The 27,220-nt window shown below is 41.1% G+C and overlaps 1 protein-coding gene across 2 annotated transcripts in view; it reads left to right on the forward strand.

The window, feature by feature from the left end:
- Nucleotides 1-27,220, forward strand: part of ERICH3 (glutamate rich 3) — a 104,894-nt gene that overhangs the window by 45,905 nt on the left and 31,769 nt on the right. For both annotated transcript variants that reach the window (XM_064493450.1, XM_031465392.2), the window contains 4 exons: nucleotides 850-1,068; nucleotides 11,021-11,201; nucleotides 18,518-18,704; nucleotides 24,388-24,689. In XM_064493450.1, coding sequence (XP_064349520.1) covers nucleotides 850-1,068; nucleotides 11,021-11,201; nucleotides 18,518-18,704; nucleotides 24,388-24,689 — 889 coding nt within the window. The remainder of the gene's footprint in view (nucleotides 1-849; nucleotides 1,069-11,020; nucleotides 11,202-18,517; nucleotides 18,705-24,387; nucleotides 24,690-27,220) is intronic.

Consider the following 27,220-nt stretch of genomic DNA (forward strand, 5'->3'; position numbering starts at 1 on the left):
TATGGAAAATGGAAAATGGTATATTTTTGAATGGCCCAAATCCCAAAAGTCTTCCAGTCATCTCTGGTTTTCTCAAGATTCACATATAAGTTATTTAAATGTGTGCTCACACTGCATGGACATTTTTATGTCAGGGCTCAAGACGAATAGATTCACACTATTCTCTTTAAAGCCTGGTGAGACTCTATTCTAAGAACAAAGCAAAATTTAGCTAAATATTCTCCTATTGACGGCCTTACTGGTTCAACTAAAGTGTTATACATATGTGTGTGTGTACCCTTATACACATTTATGTAAGTGTACTCATGTAGTTCTCTGGGTGAAATTCATTCCTACAAGTTGAATTTCTAGGAAAAAATTAGCTGAATAGAGTCTTTGGGTCAGAGTCTGGGTCTTTGGTTCCTTGAAATCATGTTATCAAGGAATGTTATAACATCTGAATGGGTGAAATCAATGTAAAAAAGTGCAAATACCCCATTGTTAAGTGGACTAGCCAACACTACTTCAAAGTACAACACTTCAAACCTTTTCATTTTAAATTGTTTAAATGCACCATTTATTTAATGGATAGTCGAGGGAAATATCCTGAAAGCACAATAGAAATGCCATCACTCTGTGTTTGGTTTAAAAAGATGCTTAAATAAGGTGAGAAATTCAGGAAAATTTAACTTGCTATGGTTACTAAAAAAAAATGCCATTTTTTGACAGATTGGAGTGTCTTGAGTTTGCCTGTTGATATCAGTTGTGTCTGCATGCAGTGGCAGTCACACAGTCTCGTCTTTAGTTCTGGGTTATGCTGGGCAGCACTTCTATTTCCCTGGTTCTTATTGTCATGAAATGTGATTACAGGGCAAGAAGGCAGTGATGAAGTTCAGGAGCGCTGTGGACAATTCCCAGGGAATGCATCGATATCAACCTCCGAACATTAACAGTTACATGATGCCTATTCCGCCTCCTCCTCCTGCCCCCAGTGGAAGACTCGCAAGGGAAAACAGACCTGAAACGTGGAGAAGGAGAAGATTCCGTCCAACCACTGCTCCAAATGGCTTAGAACCTCTCTTTACCAGGGTGAGTACGGAATCAAGTTTTCTTTTATTAAGTTAGCGCCGATGACATTGCACTGTTAGACTGCTAGGTATGTAGTAAAATAATCCAGGGAAATCAAATGCAAAATGCCTTGCAGAGGGAATGTAATAATTTTATAAGCGTAGTGATTGTAAGATGAATGAATCGGAAACCAAATATTTGAGTAGTTCAGCTGAGTAACTTATCATAATTGATAAAAATATCCAGTAAATTTTGTGCTCAAATTTAATTTGTACTATACCCATTTCCAAATCATTTATTTCCTTTAATCTGCCCATTCAATCACATGTTATCAGAAAGTATTCTAACATTTAATTTGTGAAAACTCAGGAGCTTAAATATATCAAAAAGCACAATGTACCATGTAAAATAATTATTAAAGCTCACTGTTAACAATTTTTGGCAAATTACTGTATGATATTTAGAAAAATTTTCTTTTCAGTGTTCCTAAAAATACTGTAGTTTTTTGTAATTATCTCTTCAAAATACTGACGAAGAAATAGCATTAAGGTCACTTTATACACTTATAGGCCAGTATGAAGGCAACAGAGCTCCCAATTTTTATGGTGTAAGAATACAACTAAGAGCAAGTATATGTAATTTTTCTGACTCTTAGCAGATGTCTGGGTCAACATGTCAGTGATGGAGAATCAGGGGGTGACGTGCTGACCATGCCTGTGGACGGCATGCTGGCTCCTCAAAGCCAACCTTTATTTACCCCTTGTCCACATCTCACTTCCAGCAGCTGTCCCCACCAGTGAGTTTCCTCACCAATAACCTTCTCGAAAAATTGGGACTGTTTTCCTCGTGCTTGTTCAGATCCTTTCCTTTCAAATCACCTGTTCCCAATCCCCTTCCTTTGTTCCGGTCTCTGACAGAGCACTGTAGCCCTCATCCCTGAGGCCCACCCTCCACCCTGCTCCTTGATCTTTTCCTTTTCCGCTGCCTATGACACCTTGCGTCATCTGTCACTCTCCTCTCTAATGTGGACTTTCATTCCTTCCTCTAATATTTGTCTCTGTCCCTCAGCATACCCAGGTCTTACAGAGAGTAACCAAGTCCTTTCCTCACATTCTGTAGCCTGAGACTCCTGTTTCCTCCTGTCCGACTGGAAAGTTCTCTGAAAGGCAGTTTGCTGTTGCCTACAGTAACAAACAACCCCAGGCAACTCGGCTTCCAACCACAAAGGTTTATTTCTTTTTCTCATTACTGTCTGTTGCTGGTCAGCTGCAATTCAGGGACCCAGATGGGAGGAGCAGTCCCTGTCTTGGCTATGTTGGCCTTGTGGATGGAAGAGTCATGGAACCCTTTTAAGATTCCATGTCACACCTGAATTCCATTGCCAAAGCCTGACCACAGTGGAGTGGGAAGTATCTTCTCACAGTGAAGGGCAGTGAATGTTTGGAGCAATGATAGAATCTGCCATATCCACTGAGTTCCTTTGAACTCTGTCTGCTGGCATTGGTCCCCCAGGCCAACACACATGCTCTCTTGAAGGTCATGGCCCCCACTTACATAAACAATGACTTTCTCATTATCCTTATCTGGTGGCAGCATTTTATTTTCTGATGTTAAAATATATTACTGGGATAAACTCCACCAGCTCATATTTTTAAAGAAAGTTTAAGTGTCATATAAACCAAAGAGTATGTAAAATCTGTATGTGTAAGTTAAAAAACAACAAACACTCATGGACACACTATTTTTCTCAACAAAGTGGAGCACTTGTCACATGAAGAGCTCTCTGTTTTGTGCCCTGTCACATCCTCTACTCCTTCCCAGAGCAACCACCATACTGATACCCATGTTAACTGGGTCCCTGATTTTCTCTGGAGTTCTAGTACTTACATGCATAAAAACTTCAGGAATAATCTCAAACCTAGCATTGTAATGAAACGATAACACTTACAGGAGTAAAGAAGCTGAATAGAGCCTTTGGTTTGATTTTGATTTAGGTTTGGTCCCTTGACAGTTTTAAGACCCTCTTGTGGGGAAGTGAGAGAGGACAGGTTGTGAGTGTGCCCTAGTAAAAGGGGGCCCACCAAGGCCAGGGCCTCATGTGGGCCAGACACTGGCTGTTCAGCAGGAATATGGTCAGGCGAACAGGCTTCTGTAGCTGGGCACAGAGGAGAGAGCAGCAACTTCTCCAACCTGTAGTCATGACAGGTGAAGCATGGATAAGCATCTGAGCTGGCCTCCCCTGGGCGTTCTGCATTCAGGTTAGAAACACAGCAGGTGTCAGCAGGTATCCTGGCTCTGACAGACCTTGGCATGTCTGGCTCTTGAGTTCACAAGCTTTCAGTCTGACTTGGTCTTTTTTTTTTTTTTTTTTAAAAAAAAGAACTTCTCTCTTGTTTGGAATCCCTATTTGAGGAATGTTGGAACTACTAGATGGATGCTCTAATATTCTTAGCTTTTCTCTCCTGTTTCTACTTCTTTGCCTCTTTGCTCTACTTGCTGAGAGATTTCTTCAGTTTTATCTTGCACACATTCCACTGACATTTTTCTTTTCCTGCCATGTTTTAATTCCTAGAACTCCTTTCATGTTCACCAAATGTTACTTTTAGAAAGTGTCTTATTCTTGTTCTGTATGGTTTGGTTCTTTGGTACCTGTGAAAACTAGCTTTGTGGGCTAATATATGCTCAAGTTTTGTAAAGAATGTGATTCACTAATTGTTGGGAGCCGAGTTCTATAAATGTCCAAAAGACAAGAAATGCCAATTATGCCATTCTTATTTTTATATCCTTAGCATTCTTTTCTAACTGCTTGTTCTCTCAGTTCTTGAGTCCTAGTGATAATTCTTCTCTGTAGTTTGTGGATTTGTCAAGTTTCTCCTGGTAATTATGTCAGGTTCTGCTTTGTCAATGTTGAGAAAACCTGGTTATATGCTCTAAGATAGGGTACTCTATCCTCCGGGTGAAGTGATTCTTTGTTATTAAAAAAAAATGATCCTCTTTATCGCTTACAACTTTTGGCCTTCAAATTTATTTTGTCTAATAAAACCCCTTATTTTCTTTAGATTTTATGTGTATCCTATATAAAGGAATATATGTGTATTCCTTTTACGTTCAGTCTTTCAATGTCTTTAGCTTTAAGCTCTAGGCTTTAAACGTGTTTATGCAGCATTTGGGTGCTTTGTGTTTATTTCAATCTGAGAATCTCCTTTCCTTTAATGAGTGAGTTTAGTCTGATGACATTATTTTCTTTGGTGGTATATTTAGACTTCCTTCTCCTACCTTATTTTGCATTTTTTACTCACCATGGTTTTTCTTTGATTGTAGCATTTTATGCTGTTATTGCCTCTTCCTTGAAACTTCCCTCTCTTGCCTCCACAGAATTCTGCTTTCCTGGTTCTTTGGTCTCTCCTTTTGCCTCTTGTCTTGTTCCTTTGTGTCTCTTTCATCTTCAGCCCTAAACCTTGCCATCACCGTGGGCTTAGACCTTGACACTCATTTGTCTATTCAGAATGTGGTCATCTTCCATTCTACATGGCTTCGGTAGCTTTCTAGCTGGCTCTTGGATTTGTCACTTGTGCCTAGGTCCTGGGGTTTAGAATAAAATTGGCACAGTGGGGTAAATCATGCACTTTTACTTTAGTATTTAGGTATATTTTATTTTGACCTAGAAAGAGTCATTTAAGGAGAGGTGGCTCTCATGACTATTACGTATTAAATTCATTCTTTCCTTTTGTGACTACTAGCCCAAAGCATCCTTCAAATGCTCTTAAAAGGAAAGAAAGAAGTAAAAGGAAGAAAGAGGCAAAGAAACAGGGCTTGCTGGTGGCCCACAACCTGTTCCTCTGAGAATGTGTACAGCAGGTCCCAGGTTTCTGTGACCTGTGTCTCAAGGTCATGATCCATGAGGCCGAAGACTGTGTGGAGAGTGCCCAGCCCACCACATTGCTTCTGCACCCTGTTGCGTTCTAATGCGGGGATACGATACCTGCAGAGCTTTACAACACTTTCACAGAACCTGCGAGACTAGTTAGATTTTGCTCTGAGGTCTACCTCACCCATCTGCAGATTTTCGTGTTCCCACTCAGGACTGAAGTCACCCACTCTACACAGCAGCCTGCTGAAAATGAGGGAGGTCCTATAAATAGTGACTACAGGTGTGAAAATCCAGGCTTTCAAATAAGAACCCACTTAACCATTATGTGAATCAATTAAAAAAATAAAACACACTGTGTTTTATTTTTTTATATGTTTTGTGAAAGAGAGGGCAAAGAACTTCTCCAGGCATGAACTAGTCCAGGCTTTCCCCATGTCTGACTGAGGCCCCCATCCACCTCCCAGTCTCCAGATAAGCCTTGTGTAATTACAGATGCCTGAACAACGGGTAGGAAGTTAGCAGATAGAATCAGGGAGCAGAGGATTAAAGGCAGAAGGGGAAAAAGAGAAGAAGCAGAGTCCATTTCAGTAGTAGATTCTACAGAATGATGTTAAAGTAAACTTTGTAGAATAGCTCCCAGCATGTTTCTCCCCTGCTTGAAACCTTCACTAGCTTCTCCTTTCCTAAAGAAAGTAAGTATGTTCTTCTGCCTGGCTGTTTTAAAATGTAGATTTTCTTATTATTCAGGTATGTCGAGACTTGTAGATCAGGAGACAGTTGTCATTGAAAAGACAGTTTGTCACTGACAGTTCTCAAGAGGAAGGAACATGCCCATATATATTAGTCAAGGTTCCATCCAGAATATTGCATGACCACGTATCTGAGCTCTGTTGGCTCAACTAAGTGGATAGATAAAATGAACCATCACACCAGCCCATGCAGGGCCACACAGGGAAGCACCAAGATTGTCAGGGGTGCACGTGGGAGGAGGGGGTGGGAAAGAGCCTCTGTTGTGGTTTCTGAGGGAAGGAATGGGTGAGGCAGGTAAGCAGATTTAGGACTGAGCACTGTGAATGATTTTAGCTGGCTCTGGGGTGTTGGGGCCGTCCCGAGCGGCCTGGGACCTGGTCCAGGGCCAGGGAATCTTGGCCCAGAGTGTGAGAGGCTGGGGGAGTGGATGTGGGCTCTCTGTTGGTTGGTTTGCACGCAAAAAACATTCTCCCCAGCAAGTCATTACTATCTCTAGGAACTGGTTAGTCCTGGGAGGGGCAGTGTCCCAGGGCCGGTAAGGACCAGAATCTCAAAACATCAGAATAAAAGGACGTGCTTAGTGTCCTAGCGTTCAAGGGCTTTCAGATGTTGGCCCCTTTCCAGCGTTCTCTCTGCTCCTAGCCGAGCCAAACTGAACTCCTTTCTATACCCTCAGTTGGTTGGTCCACCACTTCCCCATCTCAGGTCTATGCTTTTTTTTTTTAAATTACTTTCTCCCAGAAATTCTTTTTCTATGAGGTGCCCGTGAGTGCCTGAGAGAGAAGAGTGTGTCTCCATACCCGCCCTTCCCTGGGCTCAAAGGCATCACGCTCTACAGTGCACTTCTCTGCATCGTAGTAGGATCCCTGCTCTTCCTCCCTGTAAGAAGCCTTTGTTACTTTTCTTACATCCATTATGATATTCTGCTTAGCACAAATACTCATGTACCTTTATTATTTCTCACTGCTACTCTCAGATCATGAAGGCTGTTGAGGGCAGGCATTTGCTTTTATTTAGCTTTAATCAAATGCTTATTAGTAATGTGTTCATAAATGGATGTTGCTTTCTTATCTGCACAGAAATTGCAAAAATTAAACTTTTAATTATACTTTTTAGCATAAGAAAATATTATGGGTGTCAATTATGCCTTTCAGATATAGCTCCCTTTTCTCCAACCATGAATAAAGCCTAACAAATATTAGCTTTGAAAGATTGCATATTTCTCTTGTTTGACTTAATTTAAGGAATTTTTAAAAATTTTCTTTCTAGTCAGTGCATTATCTTGATATTTTTTTCCTCTTGGTTTTTCTCACCAGTAGACTCAGATTTAAGAATGAAAAAGGAAAACATTAGCATGATTTTGATATATGGTAGTTCAACGTATCTCATGGTAGGCTTGATTTATTTTAGGCAAACGTTTTCCTTTAAACAATGTTTTTGCTTAAAATTAGCATTGCAGTTTGGTAACTACATAACTAAAAAGAACTTAAGAAACATTTTCAAAGTCCATTCAACAATCAAAATATCTTAACAGCTGGCATTGTGGATTGTGGAACAAAACCCTAGAAGAAAGGAAAAACCAAAAATGCTCCTGGGTGTCAGGGCAGACCGCTGTATTAAGGGGATCCGATTTGGGGGACTTCTCACCAAAAGCCAAATCCAGCTGGATAATTTCCAGCTCTTAACAGAATCAAGGAATCCATCCTGTTGAGGGAGATGAGGAAGGGAAGTCTCGCATGTTAACCCAGCATCCTCAAATTCTGGAGCTCAGATACCTCCAGAAGGCTGGAGACATCTGGGGGCATGTCCTGAATAAGTACTGAGATATGGGTTACACGGTAACAAAAATAAAAAAATGGGCAAGAGGAAAGTGAAAAGAAGACACATAATAAAAGCAAAGGAGGGAGGAGGCGAGAACAGGAGAAAACAGCAAGAAAGAGCAGAACCAATTGAGTATAGTGAGGACAGGTTTCCATCAAAACCAGTGGCTTCCTGCGCCTTTAGGATGTGAACAGTCTCTTCTTCTGGCTCGTGTCAGAATTTCCTCTCCCTGAGACTGAATCAGAGTCAACATGGGGACTGTCTGCCACTCTTCATGGGCCAGGCTTCTTATCAGTCTGTATCAAGGCTAAACCAACAAAGGTGGTGTTTTGTTGAATAGGATGCTGGTGAACCAGTTTTCATGTTCTGGGACCAATTCACTGAGTTCCTGCAAAGGTAGAAAAGTTCTGATTTAGCATGGGGTCAACCTACTGTTGCTTTTGTCTCAACAAAGGACAGAATGTGGAATTGTTGCATGTCTGTGTCCAGCCCTTACTAGGTGTCAGCACTGGCTGACACGGGGCATAAAGATTGGTAAAACACTGTCCTTTTCTACTGAGAGAGAGGAGTAAAAGGAAGTAGTGTCAATGCCACGTGACTTACAGCTATACCTATCTCGAGATTAAAAACATGGTGGTCATACTCTGGCCACTACAATTAATTCAGTTGCTGGACCTTTAAATGTAACACAAGAAATTGCAATTGTTGAAAAGGTAGGGTTAGAGAATAGAAGACTTTTTTCCTTGTTGTCTGAGGAATGTTGGATCTTATCCTATGGATACTGGGGGACTTTAAGCAGGAGAGTCACATGATCTATTTAGTGACAGGAGGCAGGAGATTTTTGAAGGACACCGGGCTAGAAGTGCAAAGACCAGCTAGTAGGGTGACCGTACACCCCAGCTTTCCTGAAACAGTTCAAATTCATGCTCTTTTTTATAGCATGCTGACTAGGAATTTACTGCAGTGGTTGCGGTTAAGACTTTATGATGTCCAGAGTTCATCAGGGCTTGGCTAAGAAGATTCAGAGGAGTTGCTGTCCAACACTGTCAGCAAGAACAGGTGCTTTGACACCTACAGCCTCTTAAACCCCCTCTCACACAGGCCTGGGCAGTGAAAAGTCAATTGAATGCTACGTGTTACAAATATGTAATGGCTGAATGCTTAACCATTCAGTAGGCTTGCTGTTAATTTGCCATCTCAGATTGTACTTGCCTGAGAAATCCGAAAAATGAGAAGGAAAGTCGTAAGCAACTGGTCAAGGAAGTAAAAGAGTTGGTCCTCAGTTGTGCAGGGGCAGGAGCCTCGCTCCTGATCTTACAATGCAAATGAATTTGCTTGGAAGGTTTTGATACTCGCTTGAGGACAGTAGAAAGGGCCGTGAAACCTTGCTAAAGTTTCAGCAGTCTGGGGTCATTATAACCTTGGAAGATGGTAAGTATAGAGGCAGTTTAGTCAACTGAAAGAAACAATTGTTTGTTTCTTAGTGCCTGTATTTAATCATGAGCTGTCACTCCTATCAGAACCCAGAAAAGGTTACTTGGTGGCAATAATTGGAGAATATTTTTAAAAGGAATGAAGCAGTCAGACCCAAGAGAAAAGAGATGTTGCTTTCAGGAATGCACTTAAGCAGGAAAAAAAAAAAAGGAACTAAGAGTAAATGAAAAGGGTGAAGAGCTGTCATTTCCTTTATTTTGTTTTTAAAGCTTTTCTTCGTTCCAGTTTTTCATTTTGCATAGGAGACAGGCCTTTCCTCTACCTTAATCCCACTATTACCTTGTATTTATATGCTGCTTATCCCCCAGAAGCTCGCAGGGCTATCTCTGAATCCACAGCACTTTAGAAAGAATTGCTTAACAAAGTGGGATGCTTTTACTTAATCCATCATAGCATTAAATGTTCTAGTGGGGGCTCGGAGCTGGATTTGCCTTAGGCTGGTGACTGTGCGTTGGGCTGCACATGTGTGTGTCACGGCTCCTCAGCTGCTCAGGCAAGAGGAAACATGGGGTGATTTTGCAACTAGGAGCCAGGCCTCCCATCAACCCTTTGCCTTCAACTATGACTCAGGGCGATGTTGCTAATCTGCAAAGACTTACCCAGCTTGCTGGTTTGCCTTCATGGCTCCTGTTGCCCCTGAAACTTTTCTCTTGATTATCTCTCTACTTGGGAGCTCTGTTTGTCTATAGGCAGGACAATTTGCTCAGATTTTAAATCTCAGGCTTTCCCACCAATTTACCCTTTTTGGACGGTCATTTGCAGATTTTCGTTTCATCAGATTTACTTTCTCTGTTTTTGCTTCAGAGGAATAGAATCGAATGAGAAAAAATCCTCTGAAGTGGAAGGGGATGGGTTTGGAGAGGGAAATATTTTAGTAGTTCCTTCAGAATTTTTTTTCAGCTTTGTCATTCTTAATAAAATGCATGCTTCTAAGGCGTATGTAATTCAATGAACTCAAACTCAAATAATTGCCTTGGATTCACTGAAAGTTAGTCTCTTCACATTTTTCATTTAGCTAAAAATTGATTTTTAGAAAAGTGAAGTAGATTAAAAGTAATTCCTGGCCTCTGTTTGGTTCTGGAAATCTACAGCAGTCTTCCTGGGCCCTCGAGAAGTATCTCAAGGAGCCATTCTTTCTTCTCTGCCTCCTCTTCCTCTTCCATTTCCGGCTTCTCTTTCCTTGTCTTCCTCTTAAATGTTAGGCAAACGCTGCTCATTCACTACTGTGCAAACACCAGAATATCACCTAGGAGGCAAGGCATTGGACATTTAGTCCCTGGCATGTAAGTTTTTGTTTATTTTATAAATAATTTAAATTGGTCAATGCCATAGAATATCAGATAGGTTTATGAGGTGATTTTTTGTTGGGTATATATTGTTTAATATTAAAAATCATATCAATAATGTTGTTTTTTCATTGAACTAAATGCCTCCTGTGGAACTGGCTAATCCCGGGTACATGGCATACGTTGTTCCTGTTCCTCAGAGGGGCCGTCGAAGGACTCAGGTGTACGCATCTCCCTCTCACGTAGAATAAGCCCAGGGAAGGAGGTGTTGTCAGTGCTCGCGTGTGAAGATCAAACACTCAATTACAAAAACAGTTGCCAAGTCACAGTTCATGTCCACTCGAATTAGAACAAAATCATGTCCCCAATGTTTATTTAATTATTTGATTTGAATTTTTGTTTTGAGAACCAGCTCAAAGATCCAAGGGTAGTCTCCTCTGGACGTCATTGGTCTTTCTGTTGTATATAGAACACACACACACACGTAAACAGTAGGTGACAAACTTTATCCAGACCCCTAGCATTTATATCAAAAATACAAAGCCAAAACATATAAATGCTCTAGTTGTTGAAGGAATGTGTTTTGTAACGGGCTTGGCTTTCTGTGCACTGTATGGATTGACGTTTTATAAAGGTCTTGTCACGAGGTACATGAAAATTGCCTTTTCTACTCTTTGTATTACAATGTCATCTCACTCTGATTAGAAGGTAATTAGTTAATAAGTCCCCCCTTTTTTGTTGTTTATTCTAGGATTCAAGAAGGATTCATAAAACACCACTGCATAGTAATGCAGCTATTACAATGATCTATTTGGGGAAAAATGTGCACCTAGCTTATGATCACTCAGACTTCCGTGATGAAATAAAAGTTTATCAGCAGCACTGTGGTGGGGAAAACCTGTGCGTCTACAAAGGCAAGCTACTTGAAAAAGGTACACATAAAATGTGAATTTTTTTAATTGCTTGCAGTTGATGCTACGGATAAGCTATTGTTGATATAATATCAAAATGACTTCAATCACTATGAAATTATGCATAACCAGGGACTTATAAACCAGCTGCCTAAAAGTAAATCCAGATTTACTGCTCCATGATTGAAACTGAAGCAGCAATTATTCTTGCAGATTGCAGAAGAAAGAATTTGGAGTGATTTAACCGAGTAACAGATTAATTTTGAGATAGAGATATATGATCATTAAAATGTTGCCCGAATAAACTGTCCCCCAAATTACAAGTTAACTATTTGACTTGCCATAGTGAATTATATCACACATTATTCTAAGAGAAAAATGCCAGATTGGTAATTTGTTCTTTAGAAGTATGCTGAGATAAAATCACAAAACCAATAAGCTTCAGGGTGAATCACACCTAAATAATGCGGTCCAAAATTTGGCTAAATGCTTTTAGTACACTTTCACTTTTATTTGATCATAAATTCATGTTTGTTAGCATAAGATAATTTTTATATCCAATACAGGGTTTCACATATTATACCAAAGTGGGTTTTTTTGTCAATATTTAGTTCTGTGGAAGAACAATAAAAGGAAGAAAGCTTACAGGATTACGTTTGGCATTTCCTTGCTTAAGAAACTCTGGAAAGTAATAGTGATTTTACTAGTTAAAAGAAATATTTATATTTGAGTAATCTTGATATAGACTTAGAGGTTAAGGCAGGAGTTGGGGGCATACATGGAGTTGTTTGTTAAAAAACATTTTTCACAACGAAAGTTGTTACTTTTAGCTTTTCTGATTTCTCTCATCAATCAAAAACAGTGGCTATTAATTAAAAAAAATTAAAATACTTGAGAAGAACTATATATATTTAGAGATAAGATATTTAAAACTTTCCAGCATAAGACCAACTTGAATGTTGGTCTTAAAGTAAAATATTATATATTATAATGATATATATATAGAGAGAATTATTTAATGAATTGTATATATTATAGTAAAAAAACATTTTTCTTTATAAAAATATTAAATTTCTTTAAAAAAATCATGCTCAATAATGCTAGAAACTATTTTTTCCCGTTGTATATATTTGGCTAGAATGTAATCTTCTTTGTTTCATTTTCTCATAGCATTTGAGAGTTTGTTCATTCCATTTTGTAAATGGGAGGAATCTGAGTACAGTGGCTTCCCAAGGTCACATGTTCAGCGCTGTCTGGGCCGGGTCCAGAGCAGATCCTGGCCCCCTGAGGCGGTGCAAGACCCTGTTTAGTACTACGCAGCCCCAAGTAGCTGTTCTCAGTAACAGAGGGTTTCCTGTATTTTCATAATATAAGGGGCATGAAACCCCTAATGATAGTGATGAGATACACTTGTTTTTATAGAAGTGTCACTTTCAACTATTAATTTAGAAGAATTGCTGAAATTAGCTATAGACTGAGATTGAAGTTAACATAATGAAACTTTTCCTGGGTCTTAGATCATGCTTTTTTCAACAAAATGCATATATAATGTCTATTTGACTGCTGGAAAATGTGGTACATCCGAATGAGAAAAGAACAAGACTTAATGACTTTCTGGGAGATGATATACACTCTGTGATAAGATTGCAGAACCAAAGGTTATGGGAGGGTGTAGCTTGACTGTGTGTTACTTTGCATGCATATTGATCCTGGGACTGACTTTTTGTTATGTCATTGGACAGTCTTGAATAATACGATGGAATAGGGACTTAAATAATTGAATCCTGTCCACACAATAATTTTGTCTCAGCTTGCCCTTGATTGCCAGGAAAGTAATTGTTCAAAATTGAAAAGTTGGTTGGCTCAGAGTTGACTCGGGGTTCAACAGTCTTAGCAACTTAGCTGGACTGAAAAGAATCTGCCCTTCTTACAAAGCAAAGTGTGCATGATTCAGTGCATTGTGAGTAGGTTTTTAAGATTTCTGTTTTTTAAAAAAATGGGCTTTTAACATTAGGCTAGGAGCAGTAAACTCATTAAAAATGTGGCCTCTGTTAATTTGCCTTGCTTTGGGATGAGAATAACAATACAATTAATTATTTAGGAACATGGCAAGTGCATCTTTTATTGTCATAGTAATTCATGATGTCTTGTGGTTTGATTTTAGATGTCAGGCCACAGACTGATTGTTTATTATTTCTGCAAATTGTAAAGAGTCCATTTCTTCACAGGCATTTTTATTTACCATTCATCCTTTCAAACAAGGCAAACCTTGGCCTCCTGGGTTCGTGTGGATACAGAGAACAAAGTAACTTTTTTCTGGCTCTCTTATAACCTCTTCCCGTTCTGCTCCATTTTCTTGTATTTCCATTTGTGCACTGTTGTTCCGATCTGTGCACTCCTCATTACTCCCTCACGTGCACAGCTGCTGCCCCACTGTACCCCTGCCTCCTGCCCCCAGCCCCATGCTGATCTCTTGTCTTTTCCTGTGCTATTTCCTTTGTCTGCAACAGGACAAAGGATTTTAAATTCAAAATAGTATTTTAGATTCAAATCTTACCCATCTTTGAAGATTCAGGTTAAGGCTGTGAAGCTTTCTCAGCTGACATCTGTTCTGTGTTATCCCTCTCTTGATGGCTTTGGCTCTTAGTCTACACCTGAGATGGAAGCATTTCACCGTACTGTCATTTGTTTTGTTGCAGGAAAATGGATCACAAGAAGATAGTCTTGTCCCAGGTCTTGGGCACGTCCCTGGGACGTGCTCTGCTAAGTGAGGGTCCCTGTCTTGCACAGAAAAGAATTTAAGAGTGAGCCATAGTAAAGTGAAAGCATGTTTATTAAGGGAGAAACACACTCCGCAGACAGAGTGTGGGCTGTCTTGGAAGGCAAGAGAGTCCTGGAAAACGGGGTTCTCTCGGGTGGGGTGGGGGTTTCATTTTTAGGGGCTCTGTAATTTCATATGTGAACAAGTGGGAAGATTATTCCAAGTATTTTAGGTGAGGGGCAAAGATTTCCAGGAATTGGTCCCTGCCCACCTTTTTGCCTTTTATGGTCAACCTAGGAACTGTCATGGTGCCTGTGGGTGTATCATTTAGCATGCTAATATATTACAGTGAGAGTACAATGAAGCTCAAGGTCTACTGGAAGTTGCATCTTCTGCCATCTTGGGCTGAGTTGGTTCTAACCAGTTTATGTCCCATCCTCAATTGCTGCGTCATTCTTTTTAATAGTTGTGCTCTGCCCCATTCCCTCCTGTCTCAATATTGACTGTTTATTTTTTACTCCTTTTCACATGTTGATTTTTTTTTTTTTTAGGTTTTAAAAGTAGCCTTATTGAGGTGTAACTTGCATTCCATAAAATTCATCCATTGTAAGTGTACAATTTGCTGATTTTTAGGAATTTTATAGGGCTGTACAGCCATTATCACAGTTGTAGAACATCTCCATCACTTCAAACAGTTCCTTTGTGCCCACGCATTGACAGTTAATCCTCACTCTCCTAGCCAGCCCCAGGCAACCACTGATCTGCTTTCAGTCTCTACAGATTTGCCTTTTCTGGATATTTCTTGTAAATGAAATCACACAATAGGTAGCATTTTGTGTCTTAGTTCTTTCACTTACCATAGTGTTTTTAAGAGTTATTGATTTGTGGCATCTATCAATAGTTGCTCTCTTCTTATATCACTGAATATATTCCATTTCATGGCTGTGCCACATTTTATTTATCTACCTTCAATTGATGGACATTTGTATTGTTTCCAATTTGGGACTATTATGGATCATGCTGTAATGAATATACAAAGACAGGGTTTTGTGTAGACAATACTTTCATTTCTCTTGAGCAGACTCCTAGGAGTGGATTTAATGGCTTTTCCCCCCTGAATATGGGTCACAACTTATTCTGTTTCTTTATGTATCTTTCTGTTTTTTTGCTGAAAACTGGATATTTTAGATCATGTATTTGAGCAACTGTGGATTCTGGATTCCAACTTTCTCCCTCTAGAATGTTATTCTTGCTGTTTTGTATTATCTTTTTGTTTAGGACCTTATCTGGAACAAATCTGTGAAATTCATGCTGCGTCTCCTTGGTATACAGCCAGTGATATCTCTGCTCATTTTTTTTTTTTTTAGTTCTGTTTTCATTTTTTTAGACTAATCTCTTAGGGTTGTCTCAGTGTTTTCATAGTTTAGTGATCACCCAATGATTTGTCAGAGGTTGTGTTCAAGCACTTTGAGCCAGTACAGCCTCCATCTTCTACCGGTGATTCTGTTTGTGAGTGTATTCATTTCCTGGGGCTGACATAACAAATGTCCCCAAAATTGGTGGTTTAAAAACAACAGAAAATTACTGTCTCACAGATCTGGAGGCCATAAGTCTAAAATCAAGATCTTAACAGGGCCATGCTTCCTCTAAAAGCTCTAGACGAGAATTTTACCTTGCCTCTTCCAACGTTCTGGTGATTCCTAGCAATCCTTGGTGTTCCTTGGCATGTGGCTCCACCACTTCAGCCTATGCTTCTGTCCTCACATGTCATTCTTCTCTGGGCATCTGTGTGTGTGTGTGTGTGTGTCCTCTCCTCTTCTTATAAGGACATCAGTCATTGGATTAGGACAAAACAAATCTAGGAGAAAATCATCTCAATCCTTCCCTGATTATATCTACAAAGACCCTATTTCCAAATAAAGTCACATTGTGAGATTCTGGGTGGTCATGAATTTTTGGAGTGGCTAGTGCACTGACCTGTGGCTTGTCCTAGTTGTAACTATAGTCTTGGGCTAGCAGAACCTCTGACCTTCACTGTTGGTTTGCTTCTGAGATTGCTGCTTACTCCTGGTAGTACCACTGACCAAGATTTTTTTGTTTGTTTTCTGCTCCAAATCAAATCAGCCCCCACTGCCAGTGAAGTGGCTGTTATTTATGGCCTGCCCTTCTCTACTAGAACTACGATGATGAACTAGTGGCAGCAGAGGGTGGTGGGAGCAGCCCCAGGCAAGAATGCCACAGATTCCCACTGCTCCTGCCAAAAGTTCACTACTTTTTCATGACTAACTGCTGCTCAGTTCATTTTAAGTCTTTGGTCATTTTCAGAGACAAAATTTTAAGGGAAGCAGGTTTGGTGACATCACTCTAGAAGTCTAGTACATTGATTTTGTCTCTCTTGCTAAATTGTAACTTCTTGAGGGAGGAGAACATGTTTGATATGTCTTCAGTATCTGTATTTCTCTTTAGTGCCTAAAACAGTTATCACTGTCAGTCAACAATAATAAATACCTACATTTCACAAATATTCTAGAATGCTTTCTATTACTGTGCATTATATAGTCTTTAAGATTGCTCTGTGGAGTGGGTAAACTGGGTCACCACCTTCCTCATCCACTTCCCTGTCATCCTCATTTTATAAATGAGAATTCTGAAGTGTAACAGAGTTAAATGTCTTACCAAGGCACACTTAAGTAGTAAGTGAAGAATGGAATGTGGACCAAAATGTTCTGATTTTCTAGTCTGTATTCTTTGTACTATTCCATGCAGAAACCATCAAGTCAGGTTTTGGAAGTGTTACTACATTTTAAAATATAAAATTATAAAACACGTGACAAAGGAATAAAGGTAGAGTGTCATTTTTTGTTCAGTAATTTTGAAAAACCATGAAAGAAATAGAATAATAGATGGATGTGCTCTCCAGCCACGTGGGTACCAAATGGAAGGGCAGTCGTGTCTAGAAGTTGATCTGCTGTGCCCATTCTCAGCATTTCCTGGCTCTACTCTTCCCTGGGCAGGGTACTTAGGGAGTTCGGGGGTGTGATGCTACAGCAAAATGGATCATCCTATGTGAATATCCCATTCAAGTTTCTGTCATAAAAGCAGTCAAACTAGCTTTCTAGTTATCACTTGAGTCCATATATCATTAAGACAAGTGGATTACTAAATCTGTTGTATCTTTGTTTCCCCAATTTCACATCACAGATACTAAGGTATAAATGATAGAATTACCTTTTCAGTAAGTCTGTTCTTTAGTACAAATTGCCTCTGATTTAGATTTTGTTTAGAGGCATAATATGATATAACCATAGTATTTCTAGGTGACTTATGAAAGAAGTAAGTTAAAATAATGATTTACTAATTATTTACCAGGGGCCTCTTATGTCACTGTCCTGGGATCTGGGGAAACAAAGATGAATTAGATCAGTTTCAGCCCTCATGGATTTCACAAACAGCAGGGCAGCAAATATCTAGATCAGGGTTCTCAAAGTGTGGTCCCTGGACCAGCAGTGTAAACATCACCTCACATCTTGATAGAAATGCAAATTCTGGGGCCCTATGGAATCAGAAATTCTGGGGTGAGGCCCAGCAATCTGTGTGTTAATAAGCTTTTCAGGTGATTTTGATGCACACTAAAGCTTAAGAACTACTGTGTGTAACCATGTTTTAATATATTGTAATAAATGCAACAATAGGAAATGCATACTTAGCAGAGAGGCAAAAATAATAAGTCTATTTTTGGTGGAAGTGGAAGAGTCCAGGGAGACTTCCTTTGTGGGACGTGACATTAGAAGTATGATGAGAAGTAGGGTTCTGAGTCACTCTATAAAAAGCGCTTCTCCAAGTTGGGGTTTGGGGTGTCTAGGCTGAGACTTCTTCAAAGAGCATTTTAGAGATTTGGCCTGATTGAAAATTGTTAATTGCAAGCAGTGGTTTCTAATTTATTGTGGGACATTGGGGTAGGTGGGGGAGCAAGAAGGGCCCCTAATCCAGGCAGAACTGAGAATGGATTGGAGATGGAATAATTCTGCCTCATCCATATATGTATTAGGATGTTCCAAGTCACAGCTAAAAATAAAAAATTATTTAAAAGCACTTCTGAGCTCACAGTAGCCTTTTGTCGTGTACTTTATTGGTGGATAACATAGCAAGATGGAGGCATGGAATCTGGATTCAAACACTCACTCTCCTATTTACTGTATGATCTTGGATAAATTACTGAATTCCTCTAAACCTAAGTTTCCTTCTGTGTTATAGAAACTAGTGACAGTAATATTCGCACTTCACATGGTTGTTGAGGAATAACACACCCAAGATAATCAGGCATAATGCCTGGCCATTGTAAATGCTCATAGAATTTTAGGTATTATTATTTTATTACAAATCAAACAGTTTTTATAATGCCTTGGAGTATTTATTATATATAAAGGTAATTGAGTATGCTTTTATGATTGAAAAATTGTCCTCAAGTTAAAAAGGAGATCTAGAGCATAATATTGTACTTATAGAAAAATGTGATTTAGAACATTTCAAACAAATTCAGTTGCTTTTACTAACATATTTCCTTTTTAAATTCCAGAGACCTTCCAGTTTATTTCCAAAAGGCACCACGGTTTCCCCTTCAGTCTCACCTTTTTCCTGAATGGGATACAGGTGAACAGGTTAAGTTCCTGCTGTGAATATAAGCATCGAAAAGGTTCCAGACTTGGAGGCAAACGAGGCTACTTTGGGTTTGTGTGTGTCGAGAGATCGTCTCCTTGCTACAAGTATGGAAACGCATGTCCTTTGGTAGAGGGCGAGCTTTGCTACATTTTTCTTTTTTTGCTTTACTGATGTATATCTCAGCATAATTTGTTAAGAAAGATATCAGTGGAGATGAGCCTAAGATTTCTAAGTTAAAATTTGTTTATCACAATCTTGTGTGTTGTACCTAAATCATAAGATATACATTAGATTTCCAGATTTATTATATAGTGAGGCTAAAAACTGGTAGTGTTTCAAATTTTGTTTCTTCTCTATCTCTTCCTTTCCTCATAATGCTTTAAGTTCTGTTTCTGCAGGGAATGAGAAAGATTATTTTTTCTTATTCCTCTTAATAACTGGTTTTGGGCTGAGCCCCCAAACATGTGTCAAGCATCTGGTGTACACAGTTGGATGTTATAAGTTATGCACATTAGAGATGTGCCTGCATTATGGTGTGGCCCAATCCTCACTCTCATTGCCTCTGATGTCAGTCTCAAGCATAACAAAACACGTGATAAAAGGTTGTTTATGACTATTATTTATCAGCTTTCATATTGGACATTCTGTTTGAAATCAGGATTTGCTTGAAGGCTTTCTTTAAGTTTTTCCTACAATACTCATGGAGAATTGACTCTTTGCCAAGCCAGAACATGGGAGTGAACCATCCAAAGAACCTGTCCCCATGGAGCCTCTTCTGATAGGAGAAAGGCAAATAATATACCAATACACCAGTAATAAACCAACCAATTAATGTATGTCAGATGGTAATGAACATGGTGCATACAAACAGGGGATGAGAGATAGTGGGAGGACTGGAGACAAGGGTCAGAGGTCAGTATTATTGTATGTACAATAGTCTGTAAAAGCCTCTCTGATAAGATGCTTTTCTAGCAGAAACCAGGCAAAATGTCTCCTTTTCCAAATAGTTTTTCAGGTAGAGGAGACATATGTATAAAGGGTGTGAGGCAGGATTATGCTTGATGTATGTAAACTAGTGTGGTTGGAACAAAAGTAAACAATGGGACAGTGATAGAGGCTGAGGGCAGAAAGACAGTAGGGTCAAGTCATACGGATTCCCTAGGTCATTGCAAAGACTTTGACTTTTCTTCTGAGGGGGATGGGAAGCCTCTATGGTGGGTTCAGGGCAATGGCCTGTCATGATCTGACAGTAACACCTATGGGGATAATATACCAGGGAGGGTAGGGGAAGGGGAGAAACTACCTTAATCCAGAGAAGAGAGGGAATGGTGGGAAGAGTTACAAGTGATTGGGTTCTAGATGCATTTTGAAGTTAGGGATTATAAAATTTATTTATGGAGTGGATGCAGGGCATGAAATAAAGAGCAAAGTCAAAGATGATTGAAAAGTTACTGGCCTGAACAGCTGGAAAGATGTCCAGCTGACATGTACGGAGATGTGGAAGACTGTGGAAGATGCAGTTTTGGGAGCTAAGTGAGGGGATTTGGGGTTTGGACACACTAAGTTTGAGGCATTCATGAGATGTGCAAGCAAGAGATGTTGAGGAGGCAGTTGGATCTGTGAATCTGGGGTCTAGTCAGAGATCCAGTCTGGAGATACAAATTTGAGAAGGATTTATATATGGATGGCATTTAAAGTCATAAGATGAGATGAGATTGTTTAAGGATGGAATGCAGAAAGAGAAGATGTCTGAATAATGAGCTCCAGGTCACTTCAGTTCAAAGGTGAGGGCGATAAAGAGGAGCCAGGAAAAAGCCTAGGAAGGAAAGCCAGTGATTAGACAGAGAATCCAGAGAATGCAATGTCCTGGAAATGCACCAAGTGTGTAAAGAATAAGGGCATGATCACCTGGGTCGAATGTGTGGACAGGTGAAGCCAACGTAGACTGAGGGTGGAGCATGACTCGGCAATGTGTTGGTTATTGGTGATCTTGGCCCAGGTTATTACAGTGTTGTGGTGGGAATGCAAGCTTGATTGGAGTGGGTTTGAGAAGTAATTGGGGAAGAGCTAAGGCCAGAGGTGATAGATAACTCTTATTAAGCCGTTTTGCTAAAAAGGATGGAAATTGGGTGGCAGCCAGAATGAAGGATATAGGGGTCCAAGGGGGCATATTCTTTTTTAAGATGGGAAATATTATAATATGGTTATATGCTGAGAGATAGGATTGGTATCCTAGAAAAGAAAAAAAAAATTCTCAAGCATGGCACAGAGAGAGAAATTGCTGGAGCAAAGTGCTTGAGTAGACTAGAGGAGATGGGATCGAGGGCTTGAATGGAGGTGTCAGTCTTAGATGAGGAGAAACATTTTTCTATAGTAACAGGAAGAAAGGCGGCATAGAGCAGAGAGAGACAGGTAAGTTGGTGGACGTATTGGGACCATCTGGAAGTTCCCTGCTGATTGTTTCTATTTTCCAGTCAAATAAGAATTCATCAGCCAAGGTTAAGGCTGAGGGAGGAGGGACATGGAAATTTTAGGAGAGAGAAGAAGTGTGAAAGAGTCATCCAGCAAGTGGGACAGTGAATGGTCTAGGGCAATGTGGTAGGAATGCCCAGATGTACGTAGGACCCACCTGAAGTTGCTTTTCTCTCCCAAGTCAAATATGCATTCTCCATATTTGTGGGCAAGTCATTTCCCAGATTTCTGTTTACCTCCCAAGAAATCTAATGAGTTTATACACAATCCATCCGTGTGTGAGCACATTTCATTCTTTGGGAATTACTCTATAAATCCAAACTGTCGATGTTTGGTCCTAAACACTTTTTTGGAGGTTTAATCATCAGTACCAAAATCTGCCAGTTGATGACATCTACTCTCCTATCCAACACTTACTAGCTTCCGTACAATTCTTCATATGATTTCACTTGGTTCCCTCTAGCTTCTCTTTTTGATCTTTTCAAAAATAAAAACAAAATGGTTGTGATACTTCAGAGTAAGTTCTGTTACCCTCAACTAAAGTGCACAATTCTCATAGGACATTGGTTTTCAATTTTTGTTAACTTTATAACCATTTCTTCAAATATAATCTGTGAATGTCCAGGGTAGAATGGAGTGGTGTCATTTGATGTCTCCCTACTGCCCATCAGGTGGAAATCGAGGCAGACTGTTTCAAACGGGACAGGGATGGGCAGGTGAGAACCTTGCCTGTTTGGCTCTGCCCTACCTGCCCTACCTGAGACAACTCTGACTACTCCAGAAACACCAACATTGCAGCACTCTAGTGAAGGTTGAAAACTATCTCTAAGGAGACTGCTATCACTTACATAACTTTTTTTGGAGTCACATCCATAATAATACTTTTCTTTAGTTATTTAGAGGGGTAGGCATTCATTTCCCCAACTTGTTAAAATTAAATTAATTTTAATTCATTTAAAAATATTGGCTCCTAGAGCTCTTCTTATGAAAAGGAGGGCATGGTAGAATAAACCAATAGAGAATTATATTTCTAAAGATTGGTTTGGAATTACTTGTTTAAAGCAGGAAACCAGGAGAGCTCAGCAGTGGTCCCTTCCAGAGTGTGGAGGTCCCACCCTCGTACTGGTCCCTCAATCATGGGAACCATTTGGAGAGGCATGGTTGTCATTTTCCGTTGCTAGAGCGAAACACAGGAAGAAGAATTGCCTAGCCAAGTAGAATGCAGACTGCTCTGAGCTTTAGTAATCAGAATCAACACCTCGAATTATACTCCGAAGTCAAATAGGTAGTCAGTGACGAGGAGAGCACAGATGTTACCCACTTTGTCCAATTCCCTTAAGCAGATGGGCAATAAAAAGTCTGCGCATGCAGTAGGGAGGCATCAAAGCCTCCACACAGTCATCACATAAACTAAACGCAACAGCGTATCAGAGGCTCCAAATCGATGGGTTTGGTGTTGCCATTGATAAGGGAGGAACAGCTTGAACAGAAGGCAGTGCTAGTAGTGATAGTCTCTGAAGATTCATGACACCTTTATTCCAAGGAAAGCAATGTGCTAAGTACATTGTCATTATAGTCAAGAAATACTTATCATTCTTAATATAGGTGAAGTGAGCGTGTTCTTTCCCTCCCGTTTTTCACAGCTGGTAGTTACTCTGAGTGCCAGTCCCTTTAGTTTTACTTTATGAGGAGGTAGTGAAAGGGCAAGCGGGGAACTAAGCTCTCGTATTTGCTCGTTGGCAGAACTAAGCTCGGTTCCTGTGCCGTTGCCAGTCTAGGGACGGCTGAGATGTAGTGAAACCTTCCGTTGAAGAGATTGCCGTTGGATTTGAGTCACCACGAGGCTGTTTTCAGATTTTACACATTGTTTCTGTTCTTCCTGGAGTGGCAGGTCTTAACTGCATTGTGATCGCCTCTCACCTACTCACGTGATGTGGAGAGGCGGGGACGTGGGATGTTCTAGGGGAGAGGAGTGTGGAGACTGGTAACTGCCAAGCACCTCTTTCAGGTCAGGGTTTGTGTCTAGGCCTCGGCGACAACATCTCAGGTTGTGTTAGTCTCTGGTGGGGAGAGGGTGAGCGCCTGGCCTGGCGGTCAGCCCAGCAGTGCAGCGTCCGTCTGTGTGACGAGTCATCCGAGCGGGTGCACCTGTGACCTAGCAACATGGCTGTGCTTCAGCGTGAGGTGGTGAGCCGGAATCCAGCGCCGTCACTAACCTGCTGGCTGGACTTGGGCAAGTCATGGAGCTCTTTAAGCCTCAGTCTCCTAATTTGCAAAGTGGTGATGCTAGTTCCTAACTTACTGGCCTGTGGGGTAATGTCTCCTGTACGACAACGTATATAAAGTTCCCAGCAAACAGCCTGGCACTCAGGGAGAGCTCATTGCTATTATCATAATCATCATTTTTATTAACGTATGTATTATCATCATTGGAATTCCTATTTTGATATTAACTGGAGAGCACGAAAAAAAGCTATAGGAGAACTTATTCATGTTACTTTTGTTATAACAGATTTTAAAAAACATTCTTTAATGTCTTAATACATTCAGATCATCTCCTGGCCCACCAGATTTGACTTAGAATAACTTTATGACCTCTACAGATTATTGCCATTTTCAAAGAACAGAAGTTTATTTGTGGCAAAAATCACCAAAAAATTGTGGTACAGGGTTTAAAAGGCCATTCTACAAGTAATAATGACAGTTCTATTAAAATAAGCGTTCAGGCTTCTGAAGTGTTTATTTAAAGGGCACAACAATATTTGACTGTCCGTGTTTCTTAAAAAAATCAATCATAATTAATTAGATTCAACCTTGTGTGTAAGTCTTTTTGTTGTTGTGTTGTTGGAATAATAAATTATCGAAGACTGAGTGGCATCTTTCTTCTGGTGATGTTTTTTTATCTCAGGTTCCTTTTATTTATAAACCTGAATATTGTTTTATCACATAATTCTTATGTAAGATTTAAATTATATATATATATATATACACAAATATGTATATATATGACCCTGTTATAAGTCAAAAGTATACTTTAATGCGAAAAGTTTAGTTTGAGACTATCATTCTTAGCTGTTAAGTTGCCTTTTTCTCTCGTTTATTACTGTGGGTGAAACTGAAGAATTTGTTGTGTTTACAAGATTTTAGTATTAATACAGAGAAAGTAGTGTATTTTAATGAACGATGTATATGGTAATAAAAATGTTTCTTGTGACATTTCTTACTGGAAGGAGAGAGAAGCGCTTGAAAGAGCTTCGCAGTCCCCTGTGCTGTCTGTCCTGGTTAATAAACCCTTTGCGTCAATGTTTGTCACAGGTGCATTATTGCAATGGGCCTTGACAAGAAAACAACCTCACCAAAACCGAGGAAAGAGAAGAGTATTGAGAGAAGAGAGGAACCGAAGAAAGGTGAAGGGAAACTGAGGAAGGAGAGAGAGTACCTGATACCAAGAAGGAAAGAGACGGAAGGGAGCAAAGCCTCTGCTTCCGTCATTTTTTCAGCTCAAGAACTAAACATGGGGGTCGACGAAGTGAGAACCGCTGTGGAAGAAATGGAACGGAAAGGGGAACAAGGGCAAGATGCTTGGGAAGAAGACCGAGAAAACATACTTAAATACGGTAATGAACAACACAGGGTTGTTTTTGTCATTGGTGTTGCTGTTTTTTTTTACGTCTTTAAAATGTGATTATAAAAATTTGCAAAAGTAACTCTGCATTGAATGATGGTGCTCAGTTCTGATCATCAGACAACGCTGTTACATGCAAGGCGTTCTGCGTCGCCTGCCTGAGAGGAGGGCGGGCCTGACCCCCAAGGGTTGAAGGTGCTTGTGGGGGAGGCGGGGCGGGGGCTTTGTGTCTGAGTGAGCCAGAGGCTCTGTTCACTTCTGCAGGGAGAGACCATTTTCACCAAATAGAATTTTGCCTATGTTTTAAAAGTATTTGAATGTATTTGCTGTGGCATCAGGTAGGCACAGCCTACATGATTATGTGGTGATAAAATATTCCAAAACTAAAAACAGTGCCCGTGAGCCTGGGGTCCTGGACCCTGCGGTCCTGGACCCTGCCTGACTTTCTTGTTTTCTTATTCTTCTCTTGCTTCCTTCCCTCCTCTCCTTCTTCCTCCTTCTCTGCCTCCTTCTCCCCCTCTTCTTTTTCTTTCTCCCCACCTCTAAACACACATACACACACTCACACACATAATAATAACAATAATAAAAGTTCACACACGATTTCATCTTATCCTCACCTTTTGATTTGGTAGATATTACTCTCTCCATTTTACAGGTTAAGAAACTGAGGCACAGACATACAGAAAGAAAGAAGCAGAAATAGGATTCACATGATCGGAAAGGAAAAACTGTGTTCTCCCTATCCATCTTAGGTTCATTAGCTGTAAATTAGATCAACAAAAGAGATTAGAAAGGGAAAAGCAAACAGAAGTCTCTGAGCAGGTGCACCGTGCATGCACATGGGAGCGCTCAGAGCTCAGTAACTCCAAGGGGTGGTTAAAACTTGGGCTTACATGGCATCTTAACAAAACAGAAGTGCATTTTTCAAAAAGGAAAAGGCAAAGGAAAAGGACTCTGAGCTTCTAGGGGCAGCAGATTGTGGGAAGGTAGATATAAGAGGAAATTCATGGTAGATAAGTGCTGGTTTTAGTGATGTTTGTTGCGTTGATTCCTCTGGTGCCATCTCTGGGCTGATAAGGATCCAGAGTTGTCCCTTATGATTAACTTCTGTCCTTCCTGGGAGAGAGGGGAGGGGAGACACAGACACCTTCAAAAATGTATATCCTGCTTTTAGGGAACTAGGGGGAGGGCAGAGAGCTTTTCTTACATTTACTTCTTCTGAACTGCCTTCAGCTCAAAATAATCCTTATGCCGAAGTGGTGGTTTGGGGTGGCAGACTCTGCTAGCCTTCAATACCTGGGGTACTCTAATTCTAAAGCCCAAACTTTCAACCACTGTGCATACAACCTGCTAGTTTGTATAAGCTATCCTTGATGCCACCTGGTTGTGGGCAATATGTCCAAAGAATCAGAAAGGGAATGCTGCCTGAGTGCCTTTCTTACATTGTGGGACAAAGCCCAGATTAGAGGAGCAATAACCATGGACTAGGATGACTCTTGGAAGGACTGGGATGACCGCAGAAGGGCTGGGATGACCGCGGAAGGGCTGGGATGACCATGGAAGGGCTGGGATGACCGCGGAAGGGCTGGGATGACCGTGGAAGGACTGGGATGACCTCAGAAGGACTGGGATGACCGCGGAAGGGCTGGGATGACCGTGGAAGGACTGGGATGACCGTGGAAGGACTGGGATGACCATGGAAGGGCTGGGATGACCATGGAAGGGCTGGGATGACCGTGGAAGGACTGGGATGACCTCAGAAGGACTGGGATGACCGCGGAAGGGCTGGGATGACCGCGGAAGGGCTGGGATGACCATGGAAGGGCTGGGATGACCGCAGAAGGGCTGGGATGACCGCAGAAGGACTGGGATGACCGCGGAAGGGCTGGGATGACCGCAGAAGGGCTGGGATGACCGCGGAAGGGCTGGGATGACCATGGAAGGGCTGGGATGACCGTGGAAGGACTGGGATGACCGCGGAAGGGCTGGGATGACCATGGAAGGGCTGGGATGACCGCAGAAGGACTGGGATGACCGCGGAAGGGCTGGGATGACCGCAGAAGGACTGGGATGACCGCGGAAGGGCTGGGATGACCGCGGAAGGGCTGGGATGACCATGGAAGGGCTGGGATGACCGCAGAAGGGCTGGGATGACCGCAGAAGGGCTGGGATGACCGCAGAAGGACTGGGATGACCGCGGAAGGGCTGGGATGACCGCGGAAGGGCTGGGATGACCGCGGAAGGGCTGGGATGACCGCGGAAGGGCTGGGATGACCGCGGAAGGGCTGGGATGACCGCGGAAGGGCTGGGATGACCGCGGAAGGGCTGGGATGACCGCGGAAGGGCTGGGATGACCGCGGAAGGGCTGGGATGACCATGGAAGGGCTGGGATGACCATGGAAGGGCTGGGATGACCGTGGAAGGACTGGGATGACCGTGGAAGGGCTGGGATGACCGTGGAAGGACTGGGATGACCGTGGAAGGACTGGGATGACCATGGAAGGGCTGGGATGACCGTGG

The sequence above is a fragment of the Camelus dromedarius genome, chromosome 14 (assembly GCF_036321535.1).
Source record: "Camelus dromedarius isolate mCamDro1 chromosome 14, mCamDro1.pat, whole genome shotgun sequence".
NCBI lineage: Eukaryota > Metazoa > Chordata > Mammalia > Artiodactyla > Camelidae > Camelus > Camelus dromedarius.